Source organism: Eubalaena glacialis, chromosome 1 (genome assembly GCF_028564815.1).
Source record: "Eubalaena glacialis isolate mEubGla1 chromosome 1, mEubGla1.1.hap2.+ XY, whole genome shotgun sequence".
In the NCBI taxonomy this organism is placed as follows: domain Eukaryota; kingdom Metazoa; phylum Chordata; class Mammalia; order Artiodactyla; family Balaenidae; genus Eubalaena; species Eubalaena glacialis.
This window is the reverse complement of record NC_083716.1, coordinates 12,167,889-12,187,374: the sequence shown is the minus strand read 5'-3', so window position 1 is coordinate 12,187,374 and position 19,486 is coordinate 12,167,889. Positions and strand designations below refer to the sequence as shown.

At 46.2% G+C, this 19,486-nt stretch overlaps 1 protein-coding gene across 2 annotated transcripts; it reads right to left on the bottom strand.

The window, feature by feature from the left end:
- Nucleotides 1–691: 691 nt before the first annotated feature.
- SFXN4 (sideroflexin 4) lies at nucleotides 692–19,436 on the bottom strand. 2 transcript variants are annotated; one of them, XM_061190137.1, is made up of 14 exons: nucleotides 19,310–19,436; nucleotides 17,875–17,940; nucleotides 15,933–16,007; nucleotides 15,005–15,031; nucleotides 14,867–14,921; nucleotides 14,278–14,303; nucleotides 13,299–13,352; nucleotides 13,158–13,214; nucleotides 12,960–13,025; nucleotides 12,216–12,294; nucleotides 11,122–11,237; nucleotides 4,073–4,158; nucleotides 2,193–2,310; nucleotides 692–1,095 (listed from the first exon to the last, which is right to left on the bottom strand). In XM_061190137.1, exons 1-14 carry the CDS (start codon nucleotides 19,346–19,348, stop codon nucleotides 1,018–1,020), a joined length of 942 nt encoding a protein of 313 aa, XP_061046120.1. In that variant the 5' UTR covers nucleotides 19,349–19,436; the 3' UTR covers nucleotides 692–1,017. The 2 variants fall into 2 exon arrangements, with proteins under 2 accessions (XP_061046120.1, XP_061046034.1); XM_061190051.1 differs by lacking the exon at nucleotides 19,310–19,436 and having other exon boundaries at nucleotides 17,875–18,191.
- Nucleotides 19,437–19,486: the final 50 nt, after the last annotated feature.

Below are 19,486 nucleotides of genomic sequence, written 5' to 3'. Positions count from 1 at the left end.
CAAGTGGACATCCAGATGGCAAAGCGCAGGGGGCCGCTGGACGTGGGCCTGTTGGGCAGGGGAGAGCAAGCCCCACGACAGGCCTGCACAGGGGGCAGTGGCAGTATGACCAGCATCTGGGGGGGCACGGATGACAGCAGTCTCAGCAGTGGAGGGCGGGGTGGAAACAGTGAGGGTAGAAAACTCTTTGAAAAAGTCTGGCTACAAAGGGGGGGTTTTGCTTTTTTCATGAGGCAGGTGACTCAAGCAGTTGAAATGCTACTGAGAAGGAACAGAGGGGGGAGGCTGGAGCCAGAGGGGCAGTGGAGGCTGCGGAGCAAAGGCCCTGAAGAAACAGGAAGGGTCGGGCTCAAGCCCAGGGCACAGCTGACTTTGCACGGAGGGGAGGCTGGGCGTGTATGGAGGGAGGTCAGCAGGTTTGGTGCCAGGAGGCCAATAGCCTTGGTTTTCACAGTGGAGGAGGAGACAGGGTCACCTGCCAGTGAGGAGAAAGGAGGAGCTGGGCAGCAGCTGGCAAAGATTTTAAGCAGCTGTCAAACAGGAGTAAGCTGAGAAGGGAAACAGGATTGCTTTGGGGGTTGGAGGCCTTCACTGGCTCCCCACGTATACACCTCGAGATGGGCCATCAGTTTAATGCCTGTGCCTTGGGCACATGGGCATTGGTGGACCTTTCTCCTTTGTCTTCCAATACTCAACTTTAGAAAAGTTTATTAGTTCACAGTATCCTTTCACAGGCTGACGAATAGAAAACTGAATCTTATATCACACATGCATCCCCTCAGCAACCCCGTGTGGTGGGTTAGACAGGACAGCCCCCGTTTCTCTCCTTCCACCCAAGCTTGTTTAACCCTAGGCACGATCAGCCTCAAAACAGTCTTGGCATGCGTAATCGGAAGCCATCCTGTTGGTGCAGACACCTCTGGGGGTTCCAGGACACTTCTGGCAGGGTTGTCCAAACTGAAACCTTGGAGGAAGGTTTTCATGCAGGTACCAAACAAATTCACCTAAAACTCACCCCTACACCCCTCTGTTATAGAAGAGTTCTGTTTCTTCTGTTGCAGATTGAATTTCCTTTTCAAGCTCACTGCACTGTATCTAAAACACAAAGTTAAATTCTTAATATTCACATTAAGACGTTTTCTTGCCTTAGAAGCCAAGTTTAAAAAAAAAACAACACAATTTCAGAAAGCATCTATTTCACATAACCTTTTCAGTGATGTCTAATCTATAACAAAAAAACATTAACCTAACTTCTTAAAAACTTTCTTATGGAAAATTTCAAATATAAACAAATGCTGTGGCCCATGTAATGTCCAAGGAGGTGCCCTGGGCAGGGGCCTGGCAGAATCCCTCTTAGCCTTGGGCTCTCTCTGCAAACCACCCTAGGCAGGACAGGACCACCATTCAGCTACGTCATGCCCACCTTGGACCAACAAGGTATTTTAAAAGTCCAGCAAATGCCAAGACTTGCTTGGTGGGGTTTGGGGACAGGGGGGTGACAGCAACAAGCATTTGAAATGTTCAGCCAAGAAATGCTAGAAATCGATATCTACTACATCAATAATGTCCTTGATACCAGCAGCAAGCCTTTGCAGAGGTACTATGATCATCATCTGTCTTTAATAGAAACTAAGCCTCAGAGCGTTTAAGCAGATCGACCAGGGTCATGGAAGAGCTGGGAATCTGAGTGCAGGCAGTCCGACGCACCACAGGTCATAATACACCTTGGTCTATAGAACAGCAGCCACTAGCTGCATGTGAGCACGTAAGATTAAATTAAACTAGATTAAAATTCAGTTCTTCAGTCACACTAGCCACGTTTCAAGTGCTCAACAGCCGCGTGTGATAGCGGCTACACACGTTGGACAACAAAGATATAAAACATTTCCATCACTGCGGGAAGTTCCATTGGGTGGGGTGTCTCTATAGTATATTATGAAGTATTTCAAATATCTCAAAGGTTTCTTTTTAACGTCCCAGAAAAATGCTTCAGATATACAGTTAAGAAAAACAGAATCCAAAACTGTACAAGTGACCTGGGAGATGGGATTATGCATAAATAATGTTACTTTGTTGTATACTTTTGTAAATTTCGCAGATTTTTTTCGGAGAATAATTTATTTCACTCTGATAACGAGGGGAAGAAAGAGTTATACAAAGATTTTTAGAGGAAGTTGAAGGGGGACACTTACCCGTCCAATCTGTGGGAATACACTAAAAGAAACTGGCACCATCAGTCCCATGACAAGGATAGTACAAGAAAGCTTTAGGGTCCACAGTGACCATGGACACTGCAGGAAAAACTGGGTCCTGTAAGAGACAAGGTACCAGGGCTTTTTTTAGAGGCCGGCCCTCTGCTCGAATGGTGTCCAATTGTCTCGCCAGCAGCTGCAGGCCCGGACTTGGTTCCCACTTGCCCCACAAACAGGCGATACTAGCAGCTGCACCCACAGAGCGCTCACTACACGTCAGGCCCGGGTCAAGCACTTCACACGCATTTGCTCATTAGATCCTCCCATGACCCTACGAGGTTTGTGTTATCATCATCCCCTTCACACGAACAAGAGGCTGCAGCCACAGACCGTGTAAGTCCCTTGTCAAAAATCTCCAAATTCTTAAAAGTGAGAGGTCAGATTCTAGAGCCTGTGCTCTCCCCTGGGCTACACTGACACGGATGTGACATTCTGACCATGACCTTTGAGAGTGTGGGAAGAAGGTGCAAGAAGCCCAGCCTGGGAGTCAGAGACCTGGGGTCCTGGGGTCCTGCTGGGGCTCGGCCACTGACAGACTGTGTGCTCTTGGGCAAGTCACTTTCCCCTTCTGAGCCTTGAGTTTTTTCAGATGCAAAATGAAAGGGTTGAGTCGGAAGAGCCACGGTGGTCACTCCAGCTTGGACACCATCATGGCTGTGGGATGACATGAGGTCCTTCCAGGCACCCAAGGCCCACTGGGAAATGAGGACCATCTCTCCTCACCAGGCAGCGGGTGCCATTGTGCAGGCCTCAGGGGACGAACCGCAGGACCCCAGCTTTTCCAGAAGCCCCCACTCTGAGGCCAGCCAGAGAGGTTCAGGAAGACCCTGACCCAACAGAAGTCCCCACACCCACCTAGCTGGATCGACCACGGGAAGTAACAGTTGGCTCTGCCCAGGACACTGCTACTTTCTGAAATGTGTTCCTCGTGTGGTCCTAGCAGGGACTTCCTAGCTCACCACCTGGACAGAGCAGACTGGTTCAGCACCAGGCAGGTGACCCCTCTTGGGCCAATAGAATCCTTCCTTGGGAGTTTGTGAACTGAGTGGAAGACATTCCCTGCCCCCAAACCCCCAGGGTTTGCTGTGTTTTTCTCTCTCATCAGGACACTGCGAGGATATGAGCCGGGAGGTGGCTTCAGTCACGTCCCTCAACATGAAGAAGCCAGTGTGTGGTGGGAGAGAAGGAAGACAACACCCACGAAGGAGAAGAGAGGACCGTCCCGCACCAGAGCTTCTGATCAGCTGCCACAGGCAACGTACCCCAACCGTACCCAATATCTAAACCAACCCATCTCCCTTCTGCCCTAAGCTACTCACTGCAAGTGGGGCCTCTCATACTGGCTGATCCCAGGCTCTCCTCCTAACAGGCCATGTCTCGCTTCTCAAAAGGGATGGCGGTCTACCGATTCTGGGCCACTTAAGCTAATTTAACACATGCTTGGAATGAAGGGGGAAAAAGAGGCTTGAGCAATATTCATAGCATATCAGAGCTGGGAGAACCCGCAAATCATCCACACTCATCATTCTAGAAGCGAGGAATCGAGCCTCAGCAGGTGCCGGGACATGCCCAAGGAGGAGACGTAACTGAGGACAGGGCCTGGGCGAGATTCCAGGTTTGTTGGAATGTGCACATCGGGATTTGCACATCTGCCCTAAATCAATCCTACTGTCTTAACTGTGATGAAGCGTGTTTAGAAGGAAGATTCCTGAAGCAACTTATTCCCACCCCTCCAACCAGGTTCAGTATTTGACAAGTTTTATACAATTTTGATTGTTAAAATGTTTATTCCTACCCAGGGAGATGAGCGTACCTCTTACCTTTTAAAAAAGTATGAGAAGACTTCAGGGATAAAAGCTGAGGTCCCAAACAGCACAACTCTGGATGTTGCTGTGTCTTTAATGGCCTAGTGGAAATGGAAAGCAAGCAGCTCAGCACGTGGAGTGAGACAGTTTCCAGGCATCTCGCAACTCATGACAGAGGCCGGCAAACAGCAGCTCTCCCTTCTCTCTTAGAAAAACAATGCACGTGCAAAGAGGTGAAGGCAGCGCCTGACGTGTACACATACAGAGGATGCCTGGGGTTGGTGCCAGAGGAACCGGAGACGGGATTTACCTCCCTGACTCCACAGTGGTCTCCATCACTCCCACCAACCACCCCAACTAAAATACCAAGCACAAGCAAAGGCAGCTTACAGGCAAATCCCTACTTAGAAGCAGGTGGCAGTCCGTTTAATGGAAGTGCTGGACTTGCCACTGAGGACCCTTCCAGACCAGGACTCTGCCACTGGCCTTCCTCTCCCGAACAGGCCCCCCCAGTTATTCCCACCTCTTCCAGTGGAGGAAGCCCGGCTCCGAGTGCACTGGTGTGGCATCACACCCACATGTAACATGAATATGTCTTCCTGTATGCACCCATCTTTTGCTTGTGTAATTAACAACGTGCTATAAAATTTTATTTTGTGTAAACACGTAGGTATATTTCCTACCATGTTGTCATCTTTTCTAGAATATACGTTACTCTCTCTATTGAACATTTAAACATATGATTGACTGTATGGGTTGTATGCACAAAATCATGCGTACTCAAGAGCAATGTCAGAGACTTTCAAGGGAAATTTTTGACTATAGATGACACCTGCGTGTGAACTTCAGAACCCAAGCCCTGGATAAGACACAGCTCCACACACAACACCGCTCAGCGCAAGATGGATAGGCACTCTCCCCACCGTCCCCTCCCCTGAACTCTGTTCTGTGCACTTCTGTCCTCCCATGACCCCATGACCCTGTGACCCTGGGGCTACAGCCCGCTGTCTGGGCTCCTCTGCTGTACCCAGCGCGCCTGTTCTCTGCTTAGGACACTAATTAATGCTCAGCTCATCCGATCCTCTGCGGGAATGTCCTTCCCCCACGAGGACAGAGGGCGTAAAGAAGGGTGGCTTTTAAAATAAACTTTCAGGAATACAAGATAAAGTTGTTCGACTCCAGGAGGAGAAAAGTGGCTGCTGAGCATGCTGTGTTTCGACGTCAGTGAGGCGAGGCCAGCCTCACTCCATCTGTCTCGTGTGGAAGAGAAGACATTCCAAACCAGACACCGGTCATGAGGAGACACTGCAAGACGCGTGACAGCTTGCAACTGAGTAGCTGAGAAGGCCAGGCCAAGGAAAACAGCACAGACTAGGCTCCTGAAATCTGATCAAAGGTGCCCTATTACAATCAGATATTGCTGGTTACACAGTTTCGGAAATTTTAGCCAAAGAAAATAAAACTTTCGGTGACAGGGAAGTGATAAAAGAATGCTTACGCACGGTCGCAGACACTTTATTCTTAAGAGAAAGATAAACATTTAAAAAAGAGCAGACCATCAAGCCTTTCTTTTACCCTAAATTGGCCTTCATGCAAAAAAGGAAGTTTGTCTCAATGAGCTGGGCTACATAAGTGGGTAGCAGGGCCCGAAGCTGCCTCCCCGCCCCCAGCCCCTGGAGAGGAGGGATGCTGACTGGTGAGGGTGTGGGTCTCCAGAGCCCAGCACAGCGCCCAGCAGGGAGGAGGTGCTGAGGAACAACTTGTGGATTAAACATTTGCTGTCACTCTTCTCTCCAGCTCTGTGAACAGTTCACAACAATACCCATGCCCTGCACTTAAATTTGAGTTGAAGAGAAATGCAAACATACATCCACACGAAGAGTCGTACATAAATGGTCAGAGCGGCATCACATGTAATAGCCAAAAACTGGACACAATCCAAATACCTATTGCCTGGGGAGTGGACAAGCAAAACGTGGTACAGCCATACAATGGAACACGGCTCAGCAATAAAAAGCCACACACTACTGATGCCTTAAAAGTTGGACGGACCTCAAAAGGCAAAGAATCCAGACACAAAAATATTGTATGATTCACTTGTATGAAACTTCTAGAAAAGGTAAAACTATGACAATAGAAATCAGATCAGGGGACTTCCCTGGTGGCACAGTGGTTAAGAATCCGCCTGCCAATGCAGGGGACACAGGTTCGAGCCCTGGCCTGGGAAGATCCCACATGCCATGGAGCAACTAAGCCCGTGCGCCACAACTACTGAGCCTGCACTCTAAAGCCCGTGAGCCACAACTACTGAGCCTGCACTCTAGAGCCTGTGAGCCACAACTACTGAGCCCGTGAGCCACAACTACTGAAGCCCGCGTGCCTAGAGCCCGTGCTCCGCAACAAGAGAAGCCACTGCAATGAGAAGCCCACGCACTGCAACAAAGAGTAGCCCCCGCTCGCCGCAACTAGAGAAAGCCCGCGTGCAGCAACGAAGACCCAACGCGGCCAAAAATAAATAAATAAATAAAATTTAAAGCAGATCAGTGTTTTCCTGGGGTTGGGGGTGGGAGGGGGAGTGACTGTACATGGGCACATGAAAAATTTTTAGGGTGATGAAAATGTTCTAAAATTGGACTGTGGTGATGGTTGCACAACTGTTTGAATTTACTAAAATTCATGAAACTGTACTCTTACAATGAATTTTATACTATGTAAATTCCTCCTCAATAAAGCTGTTTAAAGATGTCTCTTTAGGGTGATTCTTTTTTTGTTTTGAATTTTATTTTATTTATTTTTTTATATAGCAGGTTCTTATTAGTTATCTATTTTATACATATTAGTGTATACATGTCAATCCCAATCTCCCAATTCATCCCACCACCACCACTTTCCCCCTTGGTGTCCATACGTTTGTGCTCTACATCTGTGTCTCTATTTCTGCCCTGCAAACCGGTTCATCTGTACCATTTTTCTAGATTCCACATATATGTGTTAACATACAATATTTGTTTTTCTCTTTCTGGCTTACTCTGTATGACTGTCTCCAAGTCCATCCACGTCTCTACAAATGACCCAATTTCATTCCTTTTTATGGCTGAGTAATATTCCATTGCATATATGTACCACATCTTCTTTATCCATTTGTCTCTTGATGGGCATTTAGGTTGCTTCCATGTCCTGGCTATTGTAAACAGTGCTGCAATGAACACTGGGGTGCATGTGTCTTTTTGAATTATGGTTTTCTCTGGGTATATGCCCAATAGTGGGATTGCTGGATCATATGGTAATTTTATTTTTAGTTTTTTAAGGAACCTCCATACTGTTCTCCATAGTGGCTGTATCAATTTACATTCCCACCAACAGTGCAAGAGGGTTCCCTTTTCTCCACACCCTCTCCAGCATTTGTTGTTTGTAGCCTGTAACTGATTTCTAATCTCATAGCATTGTGGCCGGAAAAGATGCTTGATATAATTTCAATTTTCTTAAATTTACCTAGGCTTGATTTGTGACCCAAGATGTGATCTATCCTGGAGAATGTTCCATGTGCACTTGAGAAGAAAATGTAATCTGCTGTTTTTGGATGGAATGTCCTATAAATATCAATTAAATCTATCTGGTCTATTGTGTCATTTAAAGCTTGTGTTTCCTCATTAATTTTCTGTCTGAATGATCTGTCCATTGGTGTAAGTGAGGTGTTAAAGTCCCCCACTATTATTGTGTTACTGTCGATTTCCTCTTTTATAGCTGTTAGCAGTTGCCTTATGTATTGAGGTGCTCCTATGTTGGGTGCATATATAATTGTTATATCTTCTTCTTGGATTGATCCCTTGATCATTATGTAGTGTCCTTCCTTGTCTCTTGTAACATTCTTTATTTTAAAGTCTATTTTATCTTATATGAGTACTGCTACTCCAGCTTTCTTTTGATTTCCATTTGCATGGAATATCTTTTTCCATCCCCTCACTTTCAGTCTGTATGTGTCCCTAGGTCTGAAGTGGGTCTCTTGTAGACAGCATATAGATGGGTCTTGTTTTTGTATCCATTCAGCAAGCCTGTGTCTTTTGGTTGGAGCATTTAATCCATTCACGTTTAAGGTAATTATCGATATGTATGTTCCTATGACCATATTCTTAATTGTTTTGGGTTTGTTTTTGTAGGTCCTTTTCTTCTCTTGTGTTTCCCACTTAGAGAAGTTCCTTTAGCATTTGTTGTAGAGCTGGTTTGTTGGTGCTGAATTCTCTTAGCTTTTGCTTGTCTGTAAAGCTTTTGATGTCTCCATTGAATCTGAATGAGATCCTTGCTGGTTACAGTAATCTTGATTGTAGGTTCTTCCCTTTCATCACTTTAAGTATATCATGCCACTCCTTTCTGGCTTGTAGAGTTTCTGCTGAGAAATCAGCTGTTAACCTTATGGGAGTTCCCTTGTATGTTTGTTGTTTTTCCATTGCTGCTTTCAATAATTTTTCTTTGTCTTTAATTTTTGCCAATTTGATTACTATGTGTCTCGGCGTGTTTCTCCTTGGGTTTATCCTTTATGGGACTCTGCACTTCCTGGACTTGGGTGGCTATTTCCTTTGCCATGTTAGGGAAGTTTTCAACTATAATCTCTTCAAATATTTTCTCGGGTCCTCTCTCTCTCTGTTCTCCTTCTGGGACCCCTATGATGCGAATGTTGTTGCATTTAATGTTGTCCCAGAGGTCTCTTAGGGTGTCTTCATTTCTTTTCATTCTTTTTTCTTTATTCTGTTCCGCAGCAGTGAATTCCACCATTCTGTCTTCCAGGTCACTTATCCGTTCTTCTGCCTCAGTTATTCTGCTATTGATTCCTTCTAGTGTATTTTTCATTTCAGTAATTGTATTGTTCATCTCTGCTTGTTTGTTCTCTAATTCTTCTAGGTGTTTGTTCTTTAATTCTTCTAGGTCTCTGTTAAACATTTCTTGCATCTTCTCGATCTTTGCCTCCATTCTTTTTCTGAGGTCCTGGATCATCTTCATTATCATTATTCTGAATTCATTTTCTGGAAGGTTGCCTATCTCCACTTCATTTAGTTGTTTTTCTTTGGTTTTATGTTGCTCCTTCATCTGGTACCAAGTCCTCTGCCTTTTCATTTTGTCTTTCTGTGAATGTGGTTTTCCTTCCACAGGCTGCAGAACTGTAGTTCTTCTTGCTTCTGCTGTCTGCCCTCTGGTGGACCCTTTAGGGTGGATTCTTAAACATAGAACCTTCATTTCCAAAACAAGGTATTTTATTTCTGGCAGCAGTTTCTCTCCTGTTACTTGCAATTATGATGTCCCTGTTGTAATTCATTTAGAAAGGCGGCCACTATTTCCAGACCTGCTATTAGATGGGCTGGTGGGAATACTGTAGCACGTATCCAGTGGTTTACAATTCAGCTTTGTAAATCGGTGACAGGATTTAGAGTAACATGTTTCATGAGCCAAATAATGATGTATTTACCGATCGACTGAGAGGCCATCTTATCTGACCGCCTCTCCCACCAGCATTCTGGGCAGAAGGAGGTCAAGCTGGCTCAGGGAGCCCCCTTGAATGCAGACACTGTGAGAAGCCCAGCTACTCTCTTTGCTTTGTGAGCAACTGCCTCATGTTGCAGTTCTTTAGCTAAAGTCACTTCACAGAGATCAAAAAAGATCTCACTTCCTGAAAGGTATTTTTTTTTTTTAAGTCTATACCCAAAATGAAACCATAGACTACTGCAGGTTCTTTGAGCTGAATGCAGACAGAAGCTACTGTGTTGGACTGAGCAAAAGAATAAACTATTTAACAATAAGAAGTCTTAGAAATGGAGGTCTTTTAGAGGAGTTTTAGGTCAGAGCATTGGATTTCCTCAGGCCATTCTTGACAGCAGACTGGTCCTTAAAGATGAAGACTCTAAGAAAATCCACGGGGAGGTGGACACGGAGGGCTTCTCTTAAACCCAGAGACAGTGTCCACTGACTTTCCCGAGTACAGAGCAGGCTGGGAGGGCAGATGCTGAGCTTGGAGGACAAGATCTCACCTTCAGACAGGGGCCAAACGTTTGGCGGACGTCCATCTGTGACCCATCTTAGGGGTCAGTTTGGCTGGGATGTAGTTCCCAGGTATTTAATCAAACACAACCGAGGTGTTGCTGTGGGGGTGTTTTGTAGATGTGATTAACATCTACAATCAGTTGACTTTAGGTAAAGGAGATTGATTACCCTCCATAGGGTGGATGGACCTCATCCAATCAGTTGGAAAGCCTTCAGAGCAAAATCTGAGGTTTCCCAAAGAAGAAATTCTGCCTCAAGACCGCAGCATCAGCTCCTGACTTTCCAGCTTTCAGGCCTGCCCTACACATTCCCAGTGCAAAAACTGCACAAGCCAATTATTTAAAATAAATGTCTTACTATATATATAGATAAGTGATAGATAGGCAGATATCCTATTGGTTCTGTTTCTCTGGAGAACCCAGACTAATGCATCACCTTTTAAACATCAGGGTGGGGCTTCCCTGGTGGCGCAGTGGTTAAGAATCCGCCTGCCAATGCAGGGGACACGGGTTTGAGCCCTGGTCCGGGAAGATCCCACATGCCGCGGAGCAACTAAGCCTGTACGCCACAACTACTGAGCCTGAGCTCTAGAGCCTGCGAGCCACAACTACTGAGCCCTCGTGCCACAGCTACTGAAGCCCACGCACATAGAGCCCGTGCTCCACAACAAGAGAAGCCACCGCAATGAGAAGCCTGCGCACCACAGAGAAGAGCAGCCCCCGCTCACCACAACTAGAGAAAGTCCGCGCGCAGCAACGAAGACCCAATGCAGCCAAAAATAAAAAATAAATAAAATAAATAAATTTATAAAAAGAAAAAGATCTTACTGAAGAGAACAGATTAAAAAATTTTTTTAATTTAAAAAATAAACATCAGGGTACAAAATGTAAACTCTCTCTCTCAGCATCATAAGAAAAGACAGATAAGAAAAGGTTGAAGGGAGACATGAATTTGTTACCAGCTCTCAAACAGGCAATTCAATTCTTTGCCCAAAAGGCAAGCAGCTTACAGCTCCATCTCGTGCGTCCCCCTACCTTTGTCCCAGCTTTTCTGGAATAGCCTATGACACTGCCTTCCTTGTCCATGACCTCAATCCCTCGCAGGGGCTCCAAACTTCTCGATGCAACCACATTCAGTCCACTGAGTTGGGCTGTGGATGTAAAGAAGAAAACACACAACAGAGAGATAAGTGTCGGTCCAATAATGCAACATCTTTTCCAGTGTCACGCCTGTTTCTTTGATGGTTGCACTTCCTGATCCTCGGGTGGTACTTGGCCAACCAAGCTCTCCTCTGGGCTGTGGGGTAGGGTCAGAACTGCTGGGCTCTCAGTCTTGGATCCTGACCACAAACCAGCACCAGGTTCTGACACCCCTGACAGGATTCCTGGAGAAACCCTGGGGTCCTTGAAATACGCCTACCTGCTTTGCTAAAGCTGTTTTTTTTTGTTTTTTTTTTTATGTTTCTTTGGCTGTGCCACGTGGAAGGTGGGATCTTAGTTCCCTGACCAGGGATCGAACCTGTGCCCCCTGCAGTGGAAGCGCAGTCTTAACCACTGGACCACCGGGGAAGTCCCTACGAAGCTGGTTTGACCAAGTTTCCGTAACATAATTTCCCAAAGTTTACCACTGACATAATTCTGCTAACTCTTCAAGCTGCTATGATTCCCAAACCCAAATGTGGAGCATGAACTAGTGAACTTGCAGGCTGGCGAACTTAAAACAGTTGGTTAATATCTCTGTCACTCCCTTGGAGTCAGACCACTGGGTTGGAATCCCCTAGACCACCACTTTCTCCCTGTGAAACCCCAGAAAAGTTCCCTAACCTCCCCTTGACTCAGTCTCCTCATCTGTAAATGGGAATAATAATATTACCTACCCCTAAGCTGTTGTCAAGATTAAATGAAATAATACATGGACAGGGCTTGTACAGAGTCTTCCAAATGTAATTTGTGTTTCCAGGTTTGTGTTCACCCTTGGACAACTAAAGGGGTATCTACAGAGAAAAGTGTCACCTCTCAAACCAAAGACCTAATTTGGGCCTGGGGGCACCGGCAAGATGCAAACAGCGGCCCTCATCAGCCACAGGGACTTGGGTATCCCTGAAGATGGAGGGAGGCTCCCTGCTTACCGAGAATGACGACAGGAATGACGTTTCTGCTCAAAATGCTATTCAGTGAAAATCTTACTTGGAGCAAACGAGGGAATAACTAGAAAATAAGAGAGAAAAATCATTACTGCATGGGACCAGCAGAGAGCTAGTGTCAACTTACTTCCTGTTACAGGTCAGACCCCTGCAAGTGCTCTCCGTGTATTTCTTGTTTTAATTCCTACAACACTGACGTGTTCTCCCTGATCATCAGAGGAACTCTTGGAGACCTAAGAGAGGCTAAAGAACTTGTCCAGAGTCACTAAGCCATTAAGAATTTGAGCCAAGATGTGAACCCAGGCTTACCGGACTCTGAAATCTAAATTTTCTCCCATTAGTGTCCTGACATCTAAAGCAATACACAATTTGTGTAACATATTTATAAACATGAATAAATTTTTTTTTTTTCCTTTGGCCATGCCACGCTGCATGTGGGATCTTAGTTTCCTGACCAGGAATCGAACCCACAGCTCCTGCAGTGGAAGCACAGAGTCTTAACCACTGGACCGCCAAGGAAGTCCCCTGAATTAATTTGTTTTTAAAGATAACTGTACTGAGTCCATGCCTAGAAACGTGGAAAATAATCACACAATTTTGGGGTGATAGGATTACAGATGACTTTTATTTTCTTCTTTATGTCTTAATCACACTTTCTAAATTAAATTAGAAGGTAAAATTTTCATTCTGAGGAATAAAAAAGATTTGGCAGATTTTTAAAATACATACTCCAAAAAAGGTAGAAGAAGCAATCACTCCTGCTCCTAGTAATATACTCTCATGGGGGCGACGATCCTAGGGAAAAACAAAAGTTCATATTTAGCAAATACCAGAGTTTTACCCAGGAAAGATAATTAAAACAAACACACAAAATCACCAAAAGAAGCAATATGAAATTGCATACCCTCTGGGCCTCATAATACTCACATAACTTGCATTTCCATTGACAATGTTGAAGACTGTACTGTAGGTGTAGAAGGAAACCTGCAGGAAGACAGAGGCTAACATGTCACATTTTGGTTTCAAGCACAAAAAATTCAGTAATTATGAAATAGAAAGAGTTGCTACCTGAGGTAAAATCATGGACTTTAGACTTTTTACTGGCAGCGTTGACAGAAATACCTGTAAAGAAAATAAAGCAGATACAGACTACTATATATATTATAAAATAAACAGATAAACAACAAGGACCTACTGTGTAGCACAGGGAACTAGATTCAATATCCTGTAATAACCTACAATGGAAAAGAATCTGAAAAAAGAATAGATATATATGTATAACTGAATCGCTTTGCTGTAAACCTGAAACATTGTAAATCAACTATACTCCAATTAAAAAAATAAACAAAAAAGAAAAGAAAGCAGAGTTGTGAGTGTCTGGGGGTAGGGAGGGCTTGTGGAGCAAAGAACTTCCCCAGGGAGATGCAGACCTGAGACCCCAGGAGCAGGGAAAGCAGAGGAAGGTGAGATGCAGGGGGCTAGTGGGCAGTGGACAGGTGATGTTGGATGGGCACCCACGGGCACTGAGAGCCCCTGGGTGCCTCACAGTGGTCCCCATCTCCAGGCAATTGAGCAGGGCAGCTAAGAAGCAGCACCTACAGGGGCAGAGGGGTGCTGTCACTTGGTGAGAGCACCTCATGACAGCCAAGGTGGACGGCCTCGCTGGGGGCGATTCCAGTTTCCAGGGGAGGGCCTGAATGAAGGGGAGGGCTTGCGGAGAGAAGGTGACAGCCAGTGACATGGGCTTGTGCCAGGGAGCACATCTTAACTCATCAATCTGCTCCGTAGTGCTTTGCACACGCTAGGTGTTCAAAGAAAGGATTACCTTATGACACTGTAGACCCTCAAGAGGCCCTGGTGCCTGGGGGGGATACGTGGGAGTGGGGTGGGGAGTGGACAAGGGTCGGAGGTGCAGGGTCCTAACCATCTATCAGGCAGTCACGGGACAGAGGTCCAGAGCTGGAGGACACCAGCCACTGAGCTTAGGAGATGGGTGGACATCTTCCTAAACCCCCAGCTTCAGAGCGGTGAGCGGCAGCTTACTCACCATGGGCGCCGTGAAAGGCAGGAGAGCTGGCAAAGAAGACAAGAGGGTCAGTGACAGCAGAGCGGGTGGAAAACCAGCCACCCAAAAACCTCTTCTCGGGCCGAATGAAGGCACGGACGTCAAAGGGTACTTTTTACACATGCTTTTTTGTTCCTAATAAAAATAATAGCTGTGCATGCGGCAGAACTTTAAATCAGCACAGCAGAGTTAGATCTGACCAGGCTCCTGCTCGCTGACGGTAAGTGGTCACTTGTTCCAAGTCCTTGTTCACCCTTCCACATGAATTCAATACATCTGTGACACTGTGACTTATAATAAGACATGTATACTTGCTCTTCCTCTCTGTTCCTGGCACATAGCCTAAAACCCTTGAAATGTCCTAAGTGAGAAGGGCGATGAAGGTGAAAGGAGTGTCTCTTATTCTTCATAACAAGCCCCTTTCAACCACACCTGAGATAATGTCAATGCAGTGACCTTGGGAAAGCACCTAAGGAAGGGGGCTGGTTGCCAGGGGGACCAACCACTTGACTAGAGGGAGGCAAGGTTTTCTAAAGGTTACAAACCACTCTGAAAATTAGAATCAACTCACCTGCAGGTCGAAAAGGACCAGGGATCAGCTTGCTATTGTCAGGATGCACTGTTGACTTCAGAAGGGTAAACACAAAGGTGAGTCCGATGTGTGGTTTTGTTATCTTAGGCTAAAAATTAGGACGGGGCTGAAACTTACGAGACTTCTCTTCCAAGCTTCTTGTACCTAAAAAGAGAAAAACCAAACAATAGCTTTTAAAGGTGGCTTAGCAGCCAGAATATCTCCTCTACAGTCTCATTTCTGGTGCCACCTTTGCTCCACCTTTCAGAGACTGGAGGGCAAACTGTTCTCTACCACACGGACCGAACAAATCAAAACAAGTGAATCAAATGAATCAAACGAATGAACTGACAGGAAGCAAAGAGAAGATCCACATGAAAATGACCAAAACATTAAAAAGCCCCAAGTCTCTAACCTAGGGCAGGCCAACACCTAACTCGTCCCTCAGGTGAGTCCCCGAATGCAGCCAGCCTCCCCTGGCTCAGAGCAGAGTGGCCTGTGTGCAGACCATGCCATTAGCCAAGTCACTTGTAACAGAGCCAGGCTGTGAGCTCAGAGGCCCCAACAAGTTCTTAGAAAAACCAAGTTAAATGTGTGAGCTTTCCGCAGGCTGCCTCGAGGGACTGATGTCTGCGGCCTCCGGAAAGCCCCGTACACTGCAAGGTAGATAACAAACACTTGGTTTGAGTCTTTGGGCAGGACTGTAATCTCGCTGCCTCTAGTAGGAAGTAGCTTCTGACTCCGGAGGCCTGCCTGCGTTCTGGAATTTGCCATGGGGCTCCAGGAATCAGCTACAGAGAATCCTCGCAACAGATATTGCAACTGCAAATATCTGTTGCACAGGAGGAACCCTATGCCTTTTCTTCTTAATACCAGCTCCTAACACTAGTAACTAATATTAATCTGGTTTACGAGAAGGAATCCTACCTACATTTAAAAAGCTAACCCAACTGGGCAGTGTTTACAATGGCAAAATCCCACCTGATTTCACACCATACAAGTAAAATCACCTAAAGGCAACTCCACTCAGCCTTGAGCCAGGCACACCTGGGAACAAGAGCCATACCCTTTTGTCCTCCAAGTCACTTCTGGATGCATCTTCATGTGTTAACAATAGCTGCCTTGATTTTTCTATTTTTTCCTATAATCAGAGATAAGGAAATCAAGCAATGATCTCAACATTGTTCAGATTTATCCACAGTTTTAAGAAGCACATGTTCACTCACACCTGATTTTAATTTTAAAGCAACGTGTAGCTAAGGCTCTGTACCCCCTGAGTTTCCTTCCATTAGATAGTCCTGTGTGTCATTCAGATTCAGACCACCCAGCTGCTTCTTTTTTTTAAAAATTTTTATTTATTTATTTTTTGGCCACACCTCGCGGCACGTGGGATCTTAGTTCCCCAACCAGGGACTGAACCCGCACCCCCTGCATTGGAAGCTCCGAGTCTTAACCACTGGACCACCAGGGAAGTCCCCCACCCTGCTTCTTAGACAGCTCCAGCGGCTTACCCCACTGCTGCTGCCACCTGCCCCATCCCCTCCACTGGTTCCTCTCCGACTGTCACCATCCTCCTGGCTACACAGGTCAGAAACCTGGAAGTCCCTTCTCTCTCTCTCATACCCACATCTAATCAGTTTAGTCTTATTTTCTCTCTTCTTTTTTACTTAATCTGAGAAAAAAAATTAAATAAGGAAATTTTAAAAATGATTACACACAATCCCCTCACCCAGAATTAACAACTGTGAACATTCAGTTATATTTGTTTCTAATTTTTTCCCCCAAAAGATCCATCACCCCCAGTCTCAATTTCCTCCCCATTCTATCAGAGGTAACCACTATTATGAATTCAAGGTATAAACTTCCAGTCCATTGTTTATGTCTGTACATACATGAATACATGTATCCATAAAACAAATATGTATTTTTGATTTTTTATGTTGTAATTTGCATAAATGCTGTACTATATGCATCTTGCTTTCTTGACATCATGGATACCATGTTTTTCCATTTAACATCACACATATCGTATGTTTCCACTTCATATCATAGGTTGATCACCAGATCATCATTTTTAACAGCTAATCGGTATTCCACTGCATGAATATACTACATTATATTTCTCTATTTCCCTACTGATGGGCATTCAGCTTGTTTCTTGTTTTTCTCTATTATAAACAAGACTATACGGAACACTTGAGCACAAGGACAGGAGCATCCCTGTGGATCTGGCCCTGAGGGTCATTGCTGGTGACACGGTCTCTCCTCCTCTTCATCCCTCAGCCACACCTGGTTCAAACTCTCATCTTTCACTTGGACCGCTGAGCCATCCATCCCCTGAAATGCTCACAGTCTGGTCCCTTCTGGTTACTCACCACATGGCTAGGTACAAACCCCCCTCGTCTGAATGACACACAAGGACCTTCAAGAAGTGCCTGGTTCACCTGAATTAAAATAAAAGCCCCAGTAGGACTTCCGTGGCAGTCCAGTGGATAAGACTCCGTGCTTCCACTGCAGGGGACACGGGTTCGATCCCTGGTCAGGGAACTAAGACCCCACATGCTGCGCAGCGCGGCAGAAAAAAAAAAAAAAACCCTAGTAACTGGGTGACCTGGCCCACCTGGCTCCCCATCCCCCATTTCGCTTACAGTCCGCTCTTCCTGACATTTCCTCCCTGGCCCTCCCTCCCTCCCTGCCTTCTCTAAACAACCTCCCCCAATTCCTTGCTATACCTTGCCCTTAGAACCCTAGGTCAAGGTCTGCCAACTAGCTTTGCCAGTCTGTCCTCCATTACCAGGGAGGTTTGTTTGGATCCCCTTTGTTACTACCTGTTAAATAGATGTCTGCTTTTATGTACCACCCTTCCAATCCAACAAGCTTATTCGCAAGGAATAAAAACATAATATATATGGATTCTGTTATCTCAACTGCTTTCAAAAGGGACACAGTCTTCACGTTTCAGAATAAAATGTGAAATTCACTATCTCTGAAAACAAGAAAATACTTACAATTGAAACGACCAAATTTGTAGGATCCAATAATTCTGTCCACTGAAGAAATCTTTGAATAAAAGACTTAAGAGGGGCAAGAGCACCAGAGAGGTTAACGGCAGCAGAAAAACCAAGATACACGGTAATAGTAACAGTTAACATTATTTTTGAGAACCTAATAGGGCCTTCCTCTTGCAGCATCTCCTGGAATCCTCACAACATCCCCATCTTACAGGTGAGGAAACTGAGGCTTCCAAGGACTCATGAATGGATTCAAGGAAACCCAACCAGGAAATGACCCAATGGCCTGTGCTCTTAACCACGCCAATATCAAAGTGCTCTTGAGGGTTAAAAGCCCAGACTTTGGGGTCAAATGGGCCTATGTTGACACCCCACATATGACCTTGAAGCACTACGTAGAAAGGTCTCAGAATCTGTTTCTTCACCCTCCTGCGGTGGTTATAAGGCTTAACTCTAGTCATAAAGAGTTAGACATAAAGACACCCCAGTGAAGGCTCAATAAAGGCAGTTCACATATGGAGAAAGCAGGCACGGTTTGCTCCCAAAAGTCCCCAAATTTTGCAGTGGTTTCAGCTTTGAGGCCTGGCTCTGCCAGGACACCTGGAGTACCCTGTCCTTCCTCAACATCCCCACCTAAGAGAACCAGGCTAGGCTCTACTTTAGGTAAAGGCTGAAAGAGAACACTCTAGAACTGTGCTGTCCAATTAGCCACATGTAGCCAGGCCAAATTGAGTGTGCTGTACGTGTAAAAACATACACGGGATTTCGAAGACTTCCTACAGAAAAGGATGTAAAATATCTCATTCATAATTTTCTATATCGACTACATGTTGAAATGCTAATATTTATATCTTTTGGGCTAAATGCAATATAGTATTAAAATTTAAATTTTAAAAGCCACGTTTTTTAATGTGGCTACTAGAAAATCTGGAATTACCTATGCGGCTCCCATCCTGTCCCTACTGGACAGCGCCGCCCAGCCGCACTCTGAGACGGGGCCCAGGTTACTTTCCGGCCATGGCGGCTTCCCGCAGCCCCGAGTCTCACTGTCCGGTGGCTGAGCCTACAGACTCGGGGAAGCTGGGGCCTCCTCGGAGGACCTGTTCCTCTCCAACCTGATGCTCAGCAACAGCTTAGGCAGCGGAAGGCAGACCCCTGAGTGGTGGGGAGTGACTCCTCAGTTCGTGCGATCTGCAGGGGGATACTGTGCGACCCTCGCTAGCGAGGCCTGGGGCAGAGGCCACGCACGGTAACTCCCATGGCCGTCGGCATCCGGCAAGCTTGGGTTTCCTTCGTCCCCTCCCGGGGTCTGAGATGGGAAGGCGGGTGCTGCGACCACGTGGCCTGCCCAAGGTCACTGCGGCCAGCTGCGACTCCACGCCGCGCGGCCCACGCCCTCCCCGTCCCCAGACGCGCCAGGCCCGGGCCGTACTTGGCGTTCGGTGATCCAGAAACGCACGTTGGGCTCCATGCGGGCTGCGGCGCCGCTGCACCCTAGGAGCCGCCCGGCCCCCGCGCTTCTTCCTCCTGCTGCTCCTCTTCCTGAGACCTACGAGGAGCTGCCGGGAAAGGCCGAGGCCGCCTGACCCGGCGCGGAGGAGGAGCCGGG

What these genes read in the sequence shown, in the direction of transcription:
- SFXN4 (XM_061190051.1), bottom strand. Translation starts at nt 18,057, where the DNA reads ATGCTGCAAGAGGAAGGCCCTATTAGGTTCTCAAAAATAATGTTAACT. An exon ending in AAGCTTGGAAGAGAAGTCTC is followed by an intron (nt 14,922 to 15,004) that starts GTAAGTTTCAGC and finishes ACCCTTCTGAAG; the next exon opens with TCAACAGTGCATCCTGACAA. An exon ending in TCAATGGAAATGCAAGTTAT is followed by an intron (nt 13,026 to 13,157) that starts GTGAGTATTATG and finishes GTTTTTCCCTAG; the next exon opens with GATCGTCGCCCCCATGAGAG.